The sequence below is a fragment of the Oncorhynchus kisutch genome, linkage group LG2 (genome assembly GCF_002021735.2).
Source record: "Oncorhynchus kisutch isolate 150728-3 linkage group LG2, Okis_V2, whole genome shotgun sequence".
Classification (NCBI taxonomy): Eukaryota; Metazoa; Chordata; class Actinopteri; order Salmoniformes; family Salmonidae; genus Oncorhynchus; species Oncorhynchus kisutch.
In genome coordinates this window covers 44,766,353-44,781,734 of record NC_034175.2, presented here as the reverse complement: position 1 = coordinate 44,781,734, position 15,382 = coordinate 44,766,353, and the positions used below count along the sequence as shown (strand labels likewise).

General features: G+C 43.3%; 1 protein-coding gene across 11 annotated transcripts in view; it reads left to right on the top strand.

Annotated features, from left to right (window-relative positions):
• The window catches only part of LOC109867043 (dedicator of cytokinesis protein 9), a 117,925-nt gene that overhangs the window by 72,187 nt on the left and 30,356 nt on the right, over nucleotides 1-15,382 (top strand). For all 11 annotated transcript variants that reach the window (XM_031795649.1, XM_020455974.2, XM_031795603.1 and 8 more), the window contains exons 4-9: nucleotides 651-733; nucleotides 1,524-1,593; nucleotides 3,949-4,044; nucleotides 4,337-4,471; nucleotides 13,988-14,162; nucleotides 15,308-15,360. In XM_031795649.1, the coding sequence (XP_031651509.1) occupies nucleotides 651-733; nucleotides 1,524-1,593; nucleotides 3,949-4,044; nucleotides 4,337-4,471; nucleotides 13,988-14,162; nucleotides 15,308-15,360 (612 nt within the window). The remainder of the gene's footprint in view (nucleotides 1-650; nucleotides 734-1,523; nucleotides 1,594-3,948; nucleotides 4,045-4,336; nucleotides 4,472-13,987; nucleotides 14,163-15,307; nucleotides 15,361-15,382) is intronic.

Here is a 15,382-nt window from a genome sequence, read left to right as displayed (position 1 = left end):
TGGGTATATTGATACGCCACCCAAAGTGTAATTAATAACTTCACCATGCTCAAAGAAATATTCAATGTCTACCAATAGGTGCCCTTTTCGAGGAATTGGAAAACCTCCCTGGACTTTGTGGTTGAATTTGTTTGAAATTCACTGCTCGACTGAGGGACCTTACAGATAATTTAATGTGTTGGGTATAGAGATGAGGTGGTCATTCAAAAATGTTAAGCACTATTATTGCACTATTAGTGAATCCGTGCAACTTATTATATGACTTGTTAAGCACAGTTTTACTCCTGAACTTATTTAGGCTTGCCATAACAAAGGGGTTGAATCCTTATTGACATTTCAGTTTTTCTTTTGTAAAAATGTCAAAAAATATAATTCCACTTTGACATTATTGGGTATTGTGTGTAGGCCAGTGACAGACAAAATATATTTAATCCATTAAATTCATTCTGTAACACAACAAAATGTGGAAAAAGTCATCAAAGGGTGGGAATACATTCTGAAGTCACTATAGCTATCTGAAAAGATGCTATTGGCCGACACTGATTTGGTTGTTGTGTGCTTGTTTCCTGTTTCCTGTTTCTTTAGGCTAAACATTGAAACTGTCTTAGACTACACTTGTAAACCATTGATTGTCTTTCTTTTTATTTCAGTGCATCAAGACCTACAATTCTGATTGGCATGTCGTTAATTACAAGTATGAGGACTACTCCGGGGACTTCCGGCAGCTTCCAAAGTAAACCCTTTGCTCAGTCAGTATGGTGTCTTGACAGACGGTACAATGTTATGTAATGTGTAACCAAGTTGTGACTTCCTCCTGGGCAAGTTAGAACAGCTACCCTCTTTGTGCAGATATTTCACACTGAAGTGCATGCACACCAGTGGAGGCTGGTGAGAGGAGCTATAGGAGGACAGGCCAATCATGGTAATTGGCTGGAACGGAAAACATGGAACAGTATCAAACACATCAATCGTACGGAAACCACGTTTGACTCCATTCCATTCAAATGATCCAGTCCTCTTATAGCTCCTCCAACCAGCCCCCACTGACGCACACACCCGTGTCATTCTGTCGGTAATCTTCAATCAGCCTTAGTTGCTGATCGTTCAGGATATTTTGGCATGGATAGTCTACAAGGAAATGCAGGTTTTATGATTTAACCCACATTAACAATAGAGACTTCCTCAAGCCACACTCAGGGATTTAGTCACTTTGGAAACCACCCCCGGTTCAAAGAGTGTCATCAATTCCACCTTCTGCCCTGAGGGCAATGGTTTCCAGTGTCATTGTGCTGGAATTTACACACAAAACAAAGCTGCCCTGACCTTGAGACTTGCCATTGATGTCAACAGACCTTTGGTCAGTATTCAGTGTCCGGGGAGGGAAATAGAAATGTTTTCCTGAGGTGAATTCGTTCAGTGGGACATGCGCATTACATTGGGTTTCATTTGTTAGATCAATGAATGACTTCTCAGAGATAAAAATAATAATTGATTAACTTGATTCACATCCTTGTGTTTTACAGCAAAGTGTCCAGACCAGACAAACTGGCTGTCCATGTTTTTGAGGTGGATGAAGATGTTGATAAAGATGAAGTAAGTGAATGTTCTGGCTACAGTTCATTGGAAGGTTACAAATAACAAACAATTTAGTTAAGCCGCTTATTCCTTCGACTCTCAACATGAACCACCTGCTCCATGTACAAATCACCTCAATACCCTTTTCTCCTTCTAAGTCTTTACTGTAAATACCTCAGAGGCACTGAACAAATAATCCTCCATACAGACAGACAAACGATATTTCCGCGCTCCGTTTACCGTCCAGCAGCTTTGACGTTGCCAGAATGGCCACGGTATCTGATGTTTTTTTTGCACTAGAAACCAGTCTTTCCTAGAACACAAGCACCAGATCTTATTAAGTGATTTAATTCAGATTAGGAACTGATTTGGCTGTCCTGTTCCAATCCCAGTTGTGAAACGTCTCCGGCATGAGATGAAAGCGTCATTGGGTCTGAATAGCACATTTTAATGTGAAGTATAAAGTGTAATTAGCCGCCGGACTTTGGTTAGCTGGCCGCCTCTCAAATGGTCTCGGGTTCTTCTCTGCTCTGCTCCATGTGTTCATGGCCCCCAGACTTCTCACAGCCCATGAGTTTGGCTCTCTTTGTTGTGAGCTAATTTAGAACATTTCGCGTCTGCCTGATTATACAACTGTGAACTCTTAGCTGGAAACATTTTTGCTCTGTGAACCATATAGATGTCTGATTCTGTGCTGTGAACAGTCTAAATTAGTATTTGTTGGCCTTGGAATAGCTTGTGCGAGTCAGTGCACACAAGGGAGGCTATTGGGTCACCTTTGTTCAAGCCAACCCTGAAGAGAGGCTGGATCACTGATGCCTGCAGAACCCTCCGAGGGACGGTGCTCCGCAGAGCATGACCGGAGGCAGTCTCAGGCTGTTGATGACACTGATGTTCTACTGCCATCTATTCAACTGCTAGGGTCATGTTGACATTTGCATATGTCACATACTGTTTGTTATGTCTTCTTTATGTCATACATGAGCAAATTAATAGGGATTTGAGTGACCTCGCTCACTTAACTGGGATGTAGGCAAATGGATTCTTGAGCCGAGAGACTAACCCAGGTCACCAGAGGTCAGGGCCAGTGAACATTAGATCTGACAAGGAAGGGGCATTCCTTTCATCAGATAGAGACTACCTGATGACAAGACCCCTCCCAGTTCACCCTTTCCCTCACCTCACACACAGCTGTGTAAGAGCGTCCCTCACCTCCCACACAGCTGTGTAAGAATGCTCCCCAGCCCAGCAGCCAAGAGCGTCCCAGCTACATACCCCTCACCTCAGTTTGTCGCACGCAGGGAAGTAGGTGCACCGAGCAGATGATAGCTAAGGAAGTGAGCCATTTCTCCTGAAATCCCCAAATAAATCCTCACACACTGTGTCTGTTCATGTGTTTAATGACAGTAGCCCCAGCCTGTGGCATTGCTATGTGACCAAAGTTAAAATGTTTATGGTCAAATGTGTCACTGATTTTATGAAATGATTATGCACTGTGTTGCAGTTTAGTTAATCTGGTTGGTTCAGGGGTTGCCAGGCAACATTTACAGAGCTTTGGGGTTCACTGAAAGCAAGCACAAGTAATTTGTCAGCTCTCCTAGGGACTGGCGTATTCTGGTCAGCGAAAGATGAGTGGAAGCAGGCCCTGAATGTTTCCAGACCCTCCTCATATGAGTCGACGATATACTGGAAATATTCTCTGCCAACACTTTTTAAAGCCATTTTATTGGACGAGAGAGGGAATAGGAATCATGTCATCTTGAAAACCAATTAATTATATCCAAAATCGTCTGGAACAATGGCTTTTACCTCTGTAGTCTCTCGAAGAGGAGGCTTAAACACTCTGGATGTCTGATCACGAGGACCAGAAGGAGACCATGCGAAGGGTAAAACACTGGTGCAGCAGCTCCTCTTCCCTCACTACCCCCCTAATTGATTTATTTACACAGATCATTACGCCTCTGGAAGTCTCCGTGCAATAGAGATGGAAGCCATGTGTCTAGTCATACTTGCTTTGTGCCAATGTTTTAGCTGGTTTTATGGTACCTGAGAACTGGGATGATATGGTCATGCCTCAGTGAAGAAGCTAATGAGAGGGGATGTTTATTTGGGTTCATAGAGGTGGTTTGTTGAGTCAGATAGACCGACATTAAACTTAGCATTCTCTCATCTCCTTCTCCATGTCTCCTATACTGTTTTTGTAAATATTATCTCGACCACAGGATCAAGGGCCTCTCTTGAAATGGACAGTTTTGTAATGTTTTGGCAGAGAGTGGGCAGAGTGATGTTTTGATGTGGTACAGTTTGTGTATTTGTGTATGTGTGTGTATATAGTCTTGAGTGTGTCTGATCCTGTGCTCATGTGTCTTCCAGGACACAGCCTCTCTAGGTTCCCAGAAAGGTGGGATCACAAAGCATGGCTGGCTGTACAAAGGCAACATGAACAGTGCCATCAGTGTCACCATGAGGGTGAGTGATCCTAATGACAGTGATGACACTAGCTGTCTCTATTAGGAATTATTATTACACAGTGCGCCAGATGTGCAGTGATGATGAATAGTCAGTGCTCGTGTCTCCAGTGACAGCAGGATGGAGCCTGGTTTTCATTAATACCATTTCTCAGAAAAACGGATAGTAGTTTTGCAATATTAGGCTGTTGACTTCCTTCAAACCATGCTGCTGCAATTATCCGTGCCAAAACCATGCCTCTTGTTGTCTAATAATAGAATTATGTTTTTTATTGTTGTATTCTACTTTCTAGTCTTTCAAGAGGAGGTATTTCCACCTAACCCAGCTGGGTGACGGCTCTTACAACCTGAACTTCTACAAGGATGAGAAGATCTCCAAAGAACCCAAAGGAACCATCTTCCTGGACTCCTGTATGGGAGTTGTTCAGGTAATATAGGACACTCTGTGTCTGGGATTGTGCTTTGATTACACCATCACACTAACATTTACATTGAATAAGCCAGACGTACTTCCCTTCCAAAGTCTTTTACTTCCTGTAGTATATTTACCCATGTAGAATGTTACATGATCAGTTAAACTCGGCACAAGTTAAAGCTAGCAACAGGGAATTGATGAGGAAATGTGTCTGTCTGTATCCCTGCTTGGGACCCTTCTCCAATCCCCACCTAAAACCTGAGCTCACTCCCTCTTTCTCCAAGGTCATAATTTACTGCTGACTCTCAGCTGCTGAAACAAGGTGAATGCCGATAACATACTACCATGCACTTTGCAGCAGGCTAACAATCAATACCACATGCTCTAGCTAGCAGGCGCACATTTCCAAGTCCCAAGATGGGCTATAAGCATTATTGGTCTTCTACACACAAATGGATGGAAAGGTCCTGATTTTACTTACCAAGCATTCAGCTGACATTAATCAGATACTTTAAAAGGAGGTACACTATACATACAAAAGTATGCGGACACCCCTTCAAATTAGTGGCTATTTCAGCCACACCTTTTGTTGACAGTTGTATAAAATTGTGCATACCACCATGCAATCTCCATAGACAAACATTCCAATTAGAATGGCCTTACTGAAGAGCGCAGTGACTTTCAATGTGGCACCATGATAGGATGCCACCTTTTCAACAAGTCAGTTTTGTCAAATTTCTGTCCTAATAGAGCTGCCCCGGTCAACTGTATGTGCTGTTATTGTGAAGTGGAAACAACAGCGACAACGGCTTAGCCGCAAAGTGGTAGGCCACACAAGCTCACAGAATGGGACCAACAAGTGCTGAAGTGCACTCGTTATTTGCAGCACTCACTTGTTTGCAGCACTCACTACCGAGTTCCAAACTGCCTCTGGAAGCAACATCAGCACAAGAACTGTTCGTCGGGAGCTTCGTAAAATCAGTTTCCATGGCAGAGCAGCCGCACACAAGCCTAAGATCACCATGCGCAAAGCCAAGTGTCGGCTGGAGAGGTGTAAAACTCACCGCACTTGGAATCTGGAGTAAGGGAAATGCTTTCTCTGGAGGGACGCTTCACCATCTGGCCGTCTGACGGACAAATCTGGGTTTGGCGGCTGCCAGGAGAGCGCTACCTGCCCCAATGCATAGTGCCAACTGTACAGTTGGGTGGAGGAGGAATAATGGTCTGGGTCTGTTTTTCATGGTTCGGGCTAGGCCCATTAGTTCCAGTGAAGGGAAATCTGAACGCTACAGCATACAATGACATTCTAGATGATTCTGAGCTTCCAACTTGTGGCAACTGTTTGGTGAAGGGCCTTTCCTGTTTCAGCATGACAATGCCCCCGTTCACAAAGCGAGGGCCATACAGAATTAGTTTGTCGAAATCGGTTTGGGAGAACTTTACTGGCCTGCACAGAGCCTTGACCTCAACCCCATTGAACACCTTTGGGATGAATAGGAACTCTGACTGCAAGCCAAGCCTAATTGCTCAACATCAGTGCCGAACTTACTAATGCTCTTGTGGCTGAATGGAAGCAAGTCCCTGGAGCAGTGTTCCAACAGCTAGTGGAAAGCCTTTCAAGAAGAGTGGAGGCGGTTATAGCAGCGAAGGGGGGACCAACTCCATTTAATGCCCATGATTTTGGAATGAGATATTTGACAAGGTGTTCACATACTTTTGGTCATGTAGTGTATCAGAGAGGAGTGGAGAGCTTGGCTTGGGCCTCCTGCCCTACAAACGGGCCTTTTATGTGACCAGAGGAGAGGGAGGGTCCCTTGAGAGGGTGTGTTTGTGTGTACTTGTTCTGAAGGGGAGTGGAAGTTGGAGAGGTCACTTGAGCGTACGTGCTGTACCTACCCTCCCATGTTCTATCATTGTCCCCCTCGCACACACACTAAAGGGGCCACTAAGATAATAATCCACCTGGGTTCTGTCCAGTTGGAGGGGAAACACAGTTGATTCCCTGTTTCATGTCTCCACAGAAAGGGAGGGAAGTTTCCGCCTGAGATGGCTCTAATATTGTACCACTTTGTCATCTTTATGATTGCAAAAGATTGATGACTTTTGTAACCTCTCAGTTATGGTTCCCTGCCATTGGCAACAGTTCAGCCTCCTTAATATTCCTCTCAACATATACTGTAGGTATATATCTTTGTTATTGTCCATTTTGTTCAAATGTGTTGCACAGTATATAGATTGTGGTGAACGCTTTCTCTTCTTCATCGACCATCTGAGGTTTTGAATGCTAGGTTTATGGCATGTGCTCTACAACCATAACAAAGGTTGCTCAAAATATTGTTGTTTTAAAAAAATATATTATGGCAACTTTTACTGTATAGAGTGCCTTGCAAAAGTATTCAGACCACTTGCATTTCTTCTCATTCTATTGTGTTCCAAAGTGAGATTAAAATTGATTGAATTATTTTTTGTTGTCAACAATCAGTCAGAGTGGGAGAAAAAATACATTTATTTGATACGATTAATACAAATTAAATAACTCAAATATTGTAGTTGCATAAGTATTCAGCTCCCTGAGTCAATGCATGTTAAACTCCTTTGGCATCAATTACAGCTGTGATTCTTCTTGGGCCTATAAGAGCTTTGCATAACTGGATTGTGCAATATTTGCACGTTATTATTTTCAAAATTCTTCAAGCTTGTCAAAATGTTGGATCATGGCTAGATGGCAATGTTCAAGTGTTGCCATAGGTTTCAAGGAGATTTAAGTCTAAACTGTAACTTGGCCACTCAGGAATATTTACTGTCTTCTTGGTAAGCAATTCCATTGTAGATTTGGCCTTGTGTTTTAGGTTATTGTCCTGCTGAAAGGTGAATTCCTCTCCCAGTGTCTGGTAGAAAGCAGACTGAACCAGGTTTTCCTGTAGGATTTTGCCTGTGCTTAGCTCCATTCTGTTTCTTTTTTACCTTTTAAAATCTCCTAGTCCTTAACGATTACATCCATACCCATAACATGATGCAGCCACCAATATGGTTGATAATATGAAGAGTGGTACTATTGTGTTGTTGGATTTGTCTCAAACATAACGCGTTGTATTCAGGGCAAAAGGTTAATTGCTTTGCCACGTTAATAGCAATATTACTTTGGTGCCTTGTTGCAAACAGGATGCATGTTTAGGAATATGTTTTATTCTGTGCAGGCTTCCTTTTCACTTTGGTAATTAGGTTAGTATACTAGGCATAACTACAATGGTGTTGATCCATCCTCAGTTTTCTCCTATCACAGCCATTCAACTTTGTAACTATTTTAAAGTCACCCTTGGCCTCATGATGAAATCCCTAAGTGGTTTCCTTCCTCTCCGGCAACTGAGTTAGGAAGGACACCTGTGTCTTTGTAATGACTGGGTGTATTGATGCATCATCCAAAGTATAACTAATAACTTCACCGTGCTCAAAGGGATATTCAATGTAAGCTTTTTTTTTTTTTTTTTAAACCTATCTACCAATAGGTGCCCTTCTTTGTGAGACATTCGAAAACCTCCCTGGTCTTTGTGGTTCAATCTGTGTTTGAAGTTCATATCTGTATGTGTGGGGTACATAGATGAGGTAGTCATAAAAAATGATGTTAAACACATTTATTACACACAGACTGAGTCCATGCAACTTATTATGTGACTTGTTAAGCACATTTTTACTCCTGAACTTTTTTTTGACCTTTGACCTTTTCATTTGTAAGAAGGCCAAAAACCATAATTCCACTTTGACGTTATGGGGTATTGTGTGTAGGCCAGTGACAAAGCATCTAATTGTAATCCATTTTAAATTCAGGCTGTAACACAACAAAATGTGGGAAAGGTGGAGGGGTGTGAATACTTTCTGAAAGCACTGTATGTACAGTAGGGTTGCGCATTTTGTGGTATATTCAGAGGTGGAAACCTTCCGGTGGTATTAATGGGAATAATTTGGAATTTAATTGGAAATGTATGCCTATTAATACCATTTAAATGTAGATGTTTTTGCATTGGATATATTTACCATATCATATAGAGACAGAAACATAAACCTTTCCTTTATAAATAGATAGCAAATAATATAATAGCAAATTATTATATCCTTCCAATAGAAATTTTTTAAAAACAACTTAGTTACGAATTGAACTTTAATTAAATGAGTTGAATCTTCACATGGGATGATTTCACTGAACAACAAAAAAAGGGAATATTGAATGATCCCCAATGATCCATCGCATCTCCCAAAAATGTTTTCAACATACATCTGTAAAATGATAGTCTAGAAACTAAAGCTTGGGTTGTCTTCCTCTCAGGCTTCCATGTCTTCTCCCTTGACCTCCTCAATGTCCACCTCTTAAACATCAGACTCTGATGCCTCATATTCACTGTCACTTTCCAACCTCGTTGAGAATGGCTCGTTGTCAGGCTCAAAAAGCCTCATTTGCCCGGATGGCCACCAATTTTTCAACCCCTGTAATGGTCAGCCTGTTGCGTGCTTTGGTGTGTGTGTTCCCAAACAAGGACCAGTTGCACTCTGAGGTGGCTGATGAGATATGTTCACACGACTGCCATATTGCATCTCCATCCCAAAGCCCTTGCTTGGAAGTGTACTTCCCCAGACTGCCAAGAACATTGCCCTCATCCAGGCCAAGGTGGCAAGACACGGTAGTGATGACACCATAGGCCTTGTTGATCTCTGCACCAGACAGGATGCTCTTGCCAGCATACTTGGAGTCCAACATGTACGCTGCGGCGTGTATGGGCTTCTGGCAGACGTCCTCACACTTTTTATGTATTTCAGAACTGCAGTTTCATCTGCTTAGAGCAACAGTGGGCAGTGCAGTATGGATTTCTTCTCTTACATCTGCAAGCAGAGTCTGAACATCAGACAGGATGGCATTGTCTCCTTCATTTGTGGAATGGCTACTGTTATAGGTTTCAGGAGTTTCAGGCTGCTTACCACTCTCTCCCGCAGACTGCGATATGGCCATTTCTTGGAGAGACTCCTTCCCCTCCAGGAGATGTGGTGCTCTTACTCTTCTCACTTTGCTTGGTGAAGTAGATTGCTGCTATAACTTGATGACCCTTCACATACCTAACTATTTCCTTGGCTCTCTTGTAGAGTGTATCCATTGTTTTCAGTGCCATGATGTTCTTGAGGAGCAGATTCAATGCATGAGCAGCACAGCCAATGGGTGTGATGTGAGGGTAGGACTCCTCCACTTTAGACCAAGCAGCCTTCATGTTCGCAGCATTGTCTGTCACCAGTGCAAATACCTTCTGTGGTCCAAGGTCATTGACTGCCTTCAGCTCATCTGCAATGTAGACCGGTGTGTCTGTTGTCCCTTGTATCTGTGCTCTTGTAGAATACAGGTTAAGGAGTGGAGATGATGTAGTTAATTATTCCTTGCTCTACGTTCCTCTATTGAGTCAAAAAAAACTTCTGATTCCTGGAGGACCATGAGCTGTTGCTATCGATAAGATGTCTGATTCATCATTTACACCTCTAATAGAAGTAGAGGGACTTTTGTCAGAGGCTTGTTGTGAGCGCTGAGGGAACTTTATGCACTTGGCCAGATGATTCTGCATCTTTGTTGCATTCTTCACATATGATTTGGCACAGTATTTGCAAATGTACACAGCTTTTCCTTCTACATTAGCTGCAGTGAAATGTCTCCACACATCAGTAGTGCCCGTGGCATTTTCCTGTAAAGATTAGAAAACAGTGAGTAAAAAAACAACACATACAATTCCATGTACAAATAAATAGTTAAGCAGTTAGATTAAACAACTCATTTGTAAGATACATTTTTGGTGGGATTTGGAGGATGATGGAGGCAACAGGGGAAAGAGCCTCAGATCCACAAAGTTCCTTCCACCAGGTGGCTGATGAGACTAACTAGCAGATTGTAAACAACTTAAAAATGATTTCAACACACTTTGCTGCAGGCTACTATTTACTAGTAAATGAAAAATCATGTATGTCATATAAAATATATTCACCCCACCCAGTATTGTAATCCAAACTTACCAGAAAGCATGTAGTCCTCGGCTCAGACAGTGTAGTAGTGTGGGCTCAATAGCATCTTGTTAGTGTGCAAGATCTTGAGAATCAGCTTTACATGTAATGGAAGAATGCACTGTGCATGCAGAGGGTTGCAATTCCATTGAATTGGGTATAGTTTAACCAAAATATGCCACAAAAAAGGTTCACTGTTATAAGCTAACTTTGTTGATGAATTTAAGCAAAATTCCCCAAATTCCATGGCTTAACTTCCCATGGAAAATTTCTGCCAATATTCTGGAAATTTACCGGAAAGTTTCTGACCCTTTGCAACCCTAATGTACGGTACGGTACGTACGTATGTATCCGAAAGCGGGTCATGCTAGCCTACTTTAGCCAACCAGATGTGTCCCTCCACAAAGTAAACAAAGATGGTGGTGCCTTTGCCTCCGTAAAAACAAAAGTAGTTTGGTCAATTCTGTTTCCTGTCAGTTGTCTATGTATGCAATCAACTCCACTCTGGACAGTTCTGCGTTTGATTTTTGCGGAGGTTTCACGTCATATGGGCAAGATAATATTCCTCATTGTAAACCACAACAGCTGGTCTTGGGATCTGCTCTTGATTAACTCTGCAATTATTGGCATATGGAGTGACGTCATAGTCCCCCTCTGGCCCCAAGCTCGTTCAGCACGCTTTGCCCTGCTCTTTTATGATAGGCCAACACACATGAACAGGAATACATACACACGCGCACACACAAACTTATTGAGGCTATCCAGCTGCCTGCCGGCCATCTCTCCCACTAGGAGGACCTGCTCTGTGTGATCTGAGATCTCAGGTCTGGTGTCCTGTCTCCAGCCATTCTCTTACACCCCCATCATAATCCTTCCCATCCCAGTGCTGCTCAAACTTTCCATGATGAGAGGACCAGAGGATGCTTCCTAGATCCTCATCTCCCTCTGCGTAATGTATGGAGTTGAGTTACCAAGGCTTTGTGTTCTAAACCAGTGGTTGAAATTACTTAAGTAATACTTTAAAGTATTATGTTTTTTTGTGATATCTGTACTCTACTTTTTTATATTTTTGACAACTTTTACTTCACTACACCCCCACCAAAAAAGTACTTTTTTCACCATATACATTTTCCCTGACAGCCAAAAGTATTTGTTACATTTCGAATGCTTTGAAGGAGAGGAAAATGGTCAAATTCACACACTTATCAAGAGAACATCCCTGGTCATCCCTACTGCCTCTGAGCTGGCAGACTCACTAAACACATGCTTTGTTTGTCAATGAGTGTTGGAGTGTGCCCCTGGCTGTCCATTCATTTAAAAAACAAGACATTTGTGCCATCTTTTACTTTTGATACTTAAGTCAATTTTAGCAATTACATTTACTTTTGATGCGTAAGCATATCTAAAATCAAATCCTTTTAGACGTTTACTCAAGTAGTATTTTACTGGGTGACTTTCACTTTTACTTGTCATTTTCTATTAAGGTATCTTTACTTTTACTGAAGTCTGACAAATGAGTATTTAAAAAAAAAATCCACCTCTGTCCTAAACACCAGGCCTGCCTATTTCACTCATTTGCATCATTGGAGTCCTTGCTGCTTAAGGGTGAAGTTAAGGCAGTGGTATACAAAGTCAGGTCGTTGGGGGAACTGCAGTGGGCTAGCCAAAAAATGGGCCCATCAGAAATTCTGGTAAAAAAAATAAATAATGTGGCTCAGTAGAGTGATTATCTGCTCATATCTCTAAGTATAAAACTGTTACTCAATGTTAATGTGTTATTTTGAGAATATATAGAAAATGTCTTCCTCCTCTCTCTCTCTAATAACCTGGTTATTAATCCTGTGGTGATGAATCCACTCTGATCCCTATCCCAAACACCCCCGTATCTACTGTTTACTTTATTGGTCTTGAGCTAATGACCCTCCCTACCATCCTCCTCCCTCTCTGCAGGATGAAAGGCTCCTCCTTATTGTAATAATAACCATGGTGGCTAAAGCATGGCCTAATGTAATGCAGTGCTCTATCAGAACTCCCACGTGGGCCAACTCAGTCCATGATTTATTTAGTAATGTTCCGGCAATGTTATTTTTTTGGGGGGGGGGGGGTTGTTTACACAACAGTGGAATTACTGCACCTCAGCCTCCCTCACTTAGCTCTCCTGAACATTTTATGTTAACTCCATAAGGATCAACGCCTGGATGCATACTGTAACATTACTCAACTACGGTGGTTAGTTTATGGCGGCTGACTGAATCGCCAGCATCGGGAGGTTCTGAGGCGGTGACATCACTCTGGCTGGCTGATTTTGGGGGTCGTAGGTCAACTCCACAGCTCGGGCCCAGTGCTGCTGACTGACTCCCTCAGCAGACCCAGTCCCTTTTTATAAGAGCTCAGCTCCAGTCCTGGCACTACACTTTTTTTTGCGCATATGGAAATACTTTCTCTCTTCCACCCTGCTCCGCTGTGTGTTCACTCTTCCACCCTGCTCCGCTGTGTGTTCACTCTTCCACCCTGCTCCGCTGTGTGTTCACTCTTCCACCCTGCTCCGCTGTGTGTTCACTCTTCCACCCTGCTCCGCTGTGTGTTCACTCTTCCACCCGGCTCCGCTGTGTGTTCACTCTTCCACCCTGCTCCGCTGTGTGTTCACTCTTCCACCCTGCTCCGCTGTGTGTTCACTCTTCCACCCTGCTCCGCTGTGTGTTCACTCTTCCACCCTGCTCCGCTGTGTGTTCACTCTTCCACCCTGCTCCGCTGTGTGTTCACTCTTCCACCCTGCTCCGCTGTGTGTTCACTCTTCCACCCTGCTCCGCTGTGTGTTCACTCTTCCACCCTGCTCCGCTGTGTGTTCACTCTTCCACCCGGCTCCGCTGTGTGTTCACTCTTCCACCCGGCTCCGCTGTGTGTTCACTCTTAAAGATGTTTTTTTTCTCCTCCATGTCTCTTTTTAACTATCACAAAGAAACACTTTTTAAGGCTTTCGTAAATATAGGATTTATGGACGATGATGCTATCGTTGTAAAATATATACACATACCAGTTTGAATGTTTCCTCGTATTGTCTTACCCTAGTGTGTGACTAGATGAAATGTGCAATGAGGGAGAGGATATGAGTTGTTTTCAGTAACGCTTTCTTCAAGAAATAAATCAGAAAACTAAGCAGGAGCTGCCTTCTGGTGACCTGACTAAATATTGGAAGTTAACTTGGGTGATCCAACTGGGATTCACAGTTGGGCATTTAGTTTTTCGACTGTAAGAAACACAGGCACCCTCGACCTGCACACACTGTCATCGTCCTCTTTTCAAAAAGTCAGCTCAACTGATGTTGTTTTGTGTGATGCTACGGCTTAGTTTTTTAAAAATGAAGAGCACGTCCCTCGGTATTTGTAGTTGACCCTTGCTCTCTAATCAAACTGTTGCTATTCCTTAGCAACTTCCACTCCAGCGCTACATAGACATTGATGGTCTCACCAAGTTTCCTCCCCCTCTGTGTGTCTGTCTGCAGAATAACAAGGTGCGGCGCTTTGCCTTTGAGCTGAAGATGCAGGACAAGAGCACGTACCTGCTGGCTGCCGACAGCGAGGGAGAGATGGAGGACTGGATCAGCACTCTCAACAAGATCCTCCACAGCAGCTTCGAGATCGCCATGCAGGAGAAGCGGAACGGGGACATCCACGATGGTGTGTTTGTGTGCTGTGTCTGTGTGCGTGCATGCTCACGTGGGTTCATGGGATGGGAGGTAATGAGAGACATAGACAGACGGGCATTAGATTTCCTTGTGAATTCTGTTTAAAACACCATCCACCAACAAAACCCCTAGTACAAGGATACTGTGCTTCTCATAGTGCCAGTAAAAGAAAGAAAACATCTCAGGGTTCACTGCAGTACACTTATCCGCCTGTCGGGGAAAGGAATGTGTAAATACGGTGTACTTAGGCCTGTTCTACAGTCTGTAGTTTACAGTATGCCACAGAGAAGAGGATGTCATTGGCCTGCACCCTTTAATCACACTCCCATGTAAATAACCCTGTTTTAGCGTATTACATTTTTACATTTACGTCCTTAAGCAGACGCTCTTATCCAGAGGGACTTACAGGAGCAATTAGGGTTAAGTGCATCGCTCAAGGGCACATCGGCAGATTTCACCTAGTCAGCTCGGGGTTTCGAACCAGCAACCCTTTGGTTACTTGCCCAACCTCATAACCGCTAGGCTACCTGTCGCTCACATTGATGGCTTAAGCACCACATTAATTGAGTGTTGTTGGCTCAGAGTAGTTTAACAACGCCTAGGAGGTAGTTCCGAGAGGACAGTGGTATAAATACATAGACTAGATCCTGTACAAGCTAATGCACAGCATTAGCATTCTTGTATGTCTATGTGGCACACAATACCAGTCAATGTGAACTCGGTGTTTACGCCCACACACCTCCCAGACGCCTTCTCCTCCTGGTCTGTGGTGGTGCTGTAGCTAGAGGGCCACCCAGGTTTTTAATACTCCCCTCCTGTCTGATCCCAGGCCTGAGCCAGGAGGAAAGAGCCATGTCTGCACAAAGAGCCCCGCTAATCTCAGTAACCCCTCAGCTTTTATTAATCACGCTCTCCTAGGGGGGAAACAACCCTGGTACCTCCAGGGGCTCTAGGATCTGATCTGAGGCCTGCTCTGTTCTCAGGGCAGTCTAAGTCACTGTTTACTCTACTTAAGTGTTGGTAGCATGCGATTTAAGGAAGAGGTGTGGTTAAGTTGTAACCTATGAAATAGTGGATTTGTTGAACCATGTGATGGCTCTGTTTCCAGTGAGTGCTCTGCTCTCTTTTCTGTTGCAGATGATGAGCTGGGAAAGGCAGATGGTTCGTTGGGGAGTATGGACAGCTTTCAGGTAGGTCCTGTCTTTTCACTAA